Source organism: Leucoraja erinacea, chromosome 7 (genome assembly GCF_028641065.1).
Source record: "Leucoraja erinacea ecotype New England chromosome 7, Leri_hhj_1, whole genome shotgun sequence".
In the NCBI taxonomy this organism is placed as follows: domain Eukaryota; kingdom Metazoa; phylum Chordata; class Chondrichthyes; order Rajiformes; family Rajidae; genus Leucoraja; species Leucoraja erinaceus.
Window position 1 is genome coordinate 2,127,386 of NC_073383.1, and position 5,968 is coordinate 2,133,353.

At 45.3% G+C, this 5,968-nt stretch overlaps 1 protein-coding gene across 1 annotated transcript; it reads right to left on the reverse strand.

The window, feature by feature from the left end:
• Positions 1–3,016: 3,016 nt before the first annotated feature.
• Positions 3,017–5,968, reverse strand: LOC129698540 (gamma-crystallin S-1-like). The gene is made up of 4 exons (XM_055637619.1): positions 5,869–5,968; positions 4,825–5,136; positions 4,490–4,494; positions 3,017–3,335 (listed from the first exon to the last, which is right to left on the reverse strand). The coding sequence occupies exons 1-4, from the start codon at positions 5,966–5,968 to the stop codon at positions 3,060–3,062; spliced, it is 693 nt and encodes a 230-aa protein (XP_055493594.1). The 3' UTR covers positions 3,017–3,059.

Here is a 5,968-nt window from a genome sequence, read left to right on the forward strand (position 1 = left end):
ACCTGAAGGGCTGTAGTGGTTCAAGACAGCTGCTCACCACCACCACCTCAAAGGCAATTCACTATGGGCAATCATTGCTGACAGCCTATAAGCCCGCACCTCTAGAATGGAAAATTAATTGTAGCTATCAAGGTCCAGATAATGCACTTGTAGGTTCCTAACAAGCTGTGTGTTTTTTTTTTATCATTCCCACTTGTGGGGCCTTGATCACCCCCACCAATGTCACTCTTCCTTAATCTTTCTTGGCTTCATCGAAACTCATTTACTTTTTTGATTAAAAGATAAATTACTGGAAGAACTGAGCAGGTCAAGCAGGATATAAACGCAAAAAGCTGGAGTAAATCAGCGGGCCAGGCAGCATCTCTGGAGACAAGAAATGGAGACCCTTCTTCAGGCTGAGAGTCAGGGGAAAGGCAAACGAGAGATAGAGACGGTGATATTGAGTGATATAGATCAAGTGAATGAAAGATACAGAATGCGATAAAAGTAATGATGATAAAGGCCATTGTTAGCTGTGTGCCAGGAAACGTGTACAGACAATGAGACTCAACAAGATGACTTTGAAGCTGGTATGACGATTGGGGGGGGGGGGGAGGGTAGAGAGAGAGGAGAGATGCGCAGGTTATTTGAAGTTAGAGAAATTGATATTCAAGCAGGTTGTACAGAGGCAAAGGGATAGTCAATATTTCTGAGACTTTGCAACAGATGAGGAGATATTCAGCCCATCAAGTCTATTTGGCCCATCAAGTCTCTGCTATTCAATCATGGTTGATCTATCTCTCCCTCCTAACCCCATTCTCCTGCCTTCTCCCCATAACCCCTGACACTCGCACTAATCAAATGGGTCAAGCGAATTCAAATAGGATTAGCCTATCTCAGGCTAATAACAATGGCCTTATTCTGGAGCTTTAGTCTTTATTCTAGAAGTTTATCTCAAGCATTGATTAAAGAATGGAACATATGTATTCAGGCAGTGAAGAAAGCTAATGGAATGTTGGCCTTCATAACAAGAGGATTTCAGTATAAGTGTAAAGAGGTTCTTCTGCAGTTGTATAGATACATAGATACATAGAACATAGGTGCATGAGTAGACCATTCGGCCCTTCGAGCCTGCACCGCCATTCAATATGATGATGGCTGATCATCCAACTCAGTATCCCGTACCTGCCTTCTCTCCATACCCCCTAATCCCTTTAGCCACAAGGGCCTCATCTATAGGGCTCTGGTAAGACCACATCTGGAGTATTGTGTGCAGTTTTAGCCTCCAAATTTGAGGAAGGGCATCCTTGTGATTGAGGCAGGGCAGCGTAGGTTCAGGAGATTGATCCCTGGGATGGCGGGACTGCCATATGAGGAAAGATTGAAAAGAATAATGAATCGCATTTTCAAATGAGGGGCTTTTCGAAATCATAAGGTAAACCTCTGCCGGAATATGTAAAAAAATCACTGTTACCGCGTCGGGTTTTCGAGGATCAGATGTGAATCACATGTGAAAACACACACACACACACACGCACGCACAGACACACACATCCAAGATCAGCGTTTTAATAGTTACTAGACCAAGTGCAGACCCGTTGGGTCTGCTCCCCCAACACAGCCGTTCCCTACCCGTAGCCTCCACGAGAGGCGTGGTCCTCCGACTTAAGCAGCTCAGGAATCAGCAGTGCGGCTGTTTTTAAATGGCGTCTTTGAGGTGAGATGCGGGCGCCAGCAGCCATTATGGTCGAGGCAGGAGGCGACAAAATGAGTGAGTGAGGTGGGGGGGGGGGGGGGGGGGGGAGAAGAATTTTATTAAAAATGTGTACATAAACACGACAAAATTTAATGAGGAGTGGATACTTGGAATGAAACGTGAAATCTCTACCGAAATGGAAAAAATCAGGGCGTTTGTGGGTCGAGTGTTGGCGTGGCAACTAATCAAAGGCTGGCAACCACGTCAGAAACACACACAGCCACATAGCGAGACACACACAGAGTTTTATATATATACCACACCAAGTGCAGACCCGTTGGGTCTGCTCCCCCAAAGGTGTGATCTCCCAACCCAATATTCCACCATGCACCCGTCTCCTCAAATGGAACTGAAGCCGTTCTGAAAAGTAAGATTCCAGCACTGCCCTGACTCCCTCAGCAGTGGATTAAAAAAAAAATCCAATGGCACCTCCCTGCCTGCTGCAGCAGTGAAAAGTTCAGAGTGTTCCTGTCTTGCAACTTTGTTTCGAAGTGTGTTGGAAGCTGACATGTAAATGGAGAAGCCAGTTTATTTTTGAAATACTTGGGGGTGCGGGTGGGAGAAGGATTTGATTAAAAACGTGTACTTCAACACAACAAAATGTAATGAGGAGCGGATACTTAGAAAGAAAAGCGAAATCTCTACCAAAATGGAAAAGATCTCGGAGATTGAGCGTCTGGATTGGGCGTGGCAATGAATCAAAAGAAGAAATGCAGCCGGCAGCCGTACATGCAAATGGATCCATTCCGATTGGACATCTGTGAGCATCGGCCATTCCGATTGGACATCTGCGAGTATCGGGCACGAATCAAAAGGCAGAAAGGGATCCGGACGGCAACCGGACGGATAGCCCCAGAGTTTTATAGATATAGTAGACCAAGTGCAGACCCGTTGGGTCTGCTCCCCCAATGGTGTGATTCCCCCAACCCAATATTCCACCATGCACCCGTCTCCTCCAACGGAACTGAAGCTGATCCCAAATGTAAGATTCCAGCACTCCCCTGCCTCCCTCAATTGCACCTCCCCTGCCTGCTGCAGCAGTGAAAAGTCCAGTGTTCCTGTCTTGCAACTTTGTTTCGAAGTGTGTTGGAAGCTGATAGGAAGGAGCAGTCGTCAACGAATCAAAAGGCAGGAAGGGATCCGTACTGCAGGCGGACGGATGGATTTGAGTTTTATATATTAATAGATAGATAGATATAGATAGATAGATATAGATAGATAGATATGGTGAAAATAAATGAATTATTTAGACAATTGTCTTGAAAAGGGTATTTTATTTTCTGAAGTATTTCATCAGAATAATATTGTGCATATTGAGAGTAATCTAGAAGTCCCTCATGCGCCTGAAAGACCCGATGGTGGAGTTGTATCCGCCCCAGTCATTGTATCTCCTGTACTCCCCGGGTCTCATGAAGTACTGTCGGCCTCTGTAGTTGGCTTGTTCATAGAAGATCCAGTAACCATCCATCACGTGGCAGGAGTGAATGTCACGGTAACGGAAACGATCATAGACGGAGGGACAGTCGTCCATGAATTCCATCGTCTGTCCTCCAAAGTCAGGCCTCTCGTAAATCTTCATCCTGTAGTTTCCACCTCGGTACTGGAATAAAGGATATAAACATGTCAAAGGTGCCTACATTAATAAAGAGATTATACCAAGCAAGTTGTAGCAAGCCTCAGTAATGATCAATTATAAATTACATTTCCAATCTAGCGTTAATGAAGTCAAAGGAGCAAAGTGTATTTCTAGGAAAGAACTGCAGATGCTGGTTTAAATAGACGCAAAATGTTGGAGTAACTCAACGGGACAGGCAGCATCTCTGGAGAGAAGGATGGGTGACGTTTTGGGTTGAGATTGTTAGTGGAAGCATTGAAGACTGAGAGTCAGGGGAGTGGGCGGGACAGAGATAAAATGTAGCAAGGAATCATCTCCGATGGTAAGTCCCGCGGTGGGGCTCCAAGTCAGTCCCGAGGAAGGGATCTGGGATCCATCTCCACGATGTTAGGCCGCAGAGCGACCGGAGATACGATCGAACGATAACATTTGAAATAAATGTTTCCCCTGCCCGCCCATCCCCCACATAAAACAAACCATAGAACATTTAAAACAAACTAAAAATAACAAAAAACAGACGAAAAGGCAGACAGACCTTTGGCGAGGCTGCCATCTAAGCTCACCTGGTGTTTACCTGTACGTCTTTGGAGTGAGGGAAGAAACCAAAGCTCTCAGAGAAAACACATGCAGGTCAGGCGGAGAATGAACAAACTCTGTACAGACAAGCACTGGTAGTCAGGATCAACCCCAGGTCTCTGGCGCTGTCAGGCAGCAACTCGACCGCTCCACTAAGTTATGCCAATCTTTTAACATTAACCAAATTCTGCAGATATTCACGAAGGAAGCCATTCATCCTGTTGAGTCCTTCCCAGAACATCCTTCACTGCCCAATTCCATTTCCCTGCTCTCTGTGTTTTAAGTGCTCATTTGAATGCAGTGAGAAAGCTTCTGTCGCTATCTCTGTCACAAAGGCAGTCACAAGGGCGCCAAGTTGCAGCGCCAGAGATCCGAGTTCGATCCCAACTGCAGGTTCACCCCGTGACTAGCGTGTGCTTTCTCCGTGATCTTCAGTTTCCTCCCACGCTCCAAAGACGTGCTTGTTTGTAGGTTAATTGGCTTGGCAATTGGAAAAATTGTCCCTAGAGTGTGTTAGTGTGTAGACCCGCGCTGTATCTCAAAGCTAAACTAAAGTCTCAAACCTCCACTGTAGATAGATGACAAGTATTTCCTCAGTACTCGTTCAATGCTTCCAATAGCCATCTTTACCCAAACCCCTCACAACCAAAGAAACAGGCCCACTAGAATCACCTGTATCAGATTCACCACCTACCTACGCTAATCTCACAGCCTTTAACAGCCAAACATCCACTGACGCTGAAAATGTAAGCAATTAAATCTAGTTAACAATTGTTATCAGCATAACAAATTGGACAAAGAGAAACATTTCCCTAAAGATTGCTGGCAAGTCCAGTTCTAGCAAATGCTGGTGAAGTGGGAGCACTGTTTCAAGTGGCCTGCAACAATGATCATACACTGGAACTCACATGTGGGTAGCTGCGACAGGACCTGATGTTGTCGTTGAATCCCATCCAGCGCTGGTAGTCAGGATACTCCCCCCTGTTCAGGACATACTGGTACCCCATGTAGTTGGGTTTCTCGTACGCCACCCACCAGTCACTCTCCACACGGATGGAGTTACAGCGGCTGAAGTAAGGGGACAGGTCGGCACAGTCGGTGCTGCACTCATAGTGCCGACCCTGGAAGTTCCTGTCCTCGTAGAAGATGATCTGTGGAGAGAAATAAATAGTTTGGGTCAGATTAGGAGGCGCACAATGTTTAAAGTGTACTTCCCCAAATCAGATTTAATCTTGCCTTTCCCATTTTAGTTCACAGTCAACACCAATCTGTGGTCTACCTGTAGCTACAACTTGCCCTTTATATATTGGTCCGGAAGGCTTTTCCAGAAATGTGTTTGTAATGTAAATGATTCAGAACACAGAGACAGCAGAAAAAGAACAACATACAAACCATGAATGCTGAAAAGGCACCTGAGAGTATCTGATGCGTCAATTATCTTTTTAAAAAAAATTGCAGCCACGTCATTTTAAATAAGCTTTTATCTTTTGAACACTTGAATCATTTTAGATTTTCAATAAAAAAGGCACTGTGCGGAGATGTGTCATATGTTCATAGAAGATCAGCACGGAAAGTGGCCCTTCAGCCCATCATGTCCATACTGGCCATCAATCACTCCTTTTCACTAAACCTGCATTTATCTCATGTTATTGTGAAGATAGACAGGAAATGCTGTAGTAACTCAGCGGGTCAGGCAGTATCGCTGGATAGAAGGAATGGGTGACGTTTCGGGTCGTGACCCTTCTTCTATTCATTGTTCCGAGATACTCATCAACTCCCCCACATTCTACAACTCCCTACACATAAAGGACAATATATAGTGGCCAATTAACCGACCAACCCGCATGTCTTTTGGACATGAAAGGAAACTGGAGAACTTGGAGAAAACATATGCGGGAAGGAGGGAGAGCGTGCAATCTACTTACATGTCCTTAAAATCTACTTACCAGTATGTAGGTAAAGTGTGAGGTGGTGGGATTTATCGGCGAGATCTTCCAAAGAGCTCGCAGAACATGAGGGCCTCCCATGTAGACTGGAGGCAT

Excerpts from the sequence above, each read along its gene's own strand:
- LOC129698540 (XM_055637619.1), bottom strand. The coding sequence starts at position 5,968 with ATGCCTCCAGTCTACATGGGAGGCCCTCATGTTCTGCGAGCTCTTTGG. Across the intron at positions 5,137-5,868 it reads CTTTACCTACATACTGGTAA|TACACTTTAAACATTGTGCG; the intron begins GTAGATTTTAAG and ends GATTTGGGGAAG.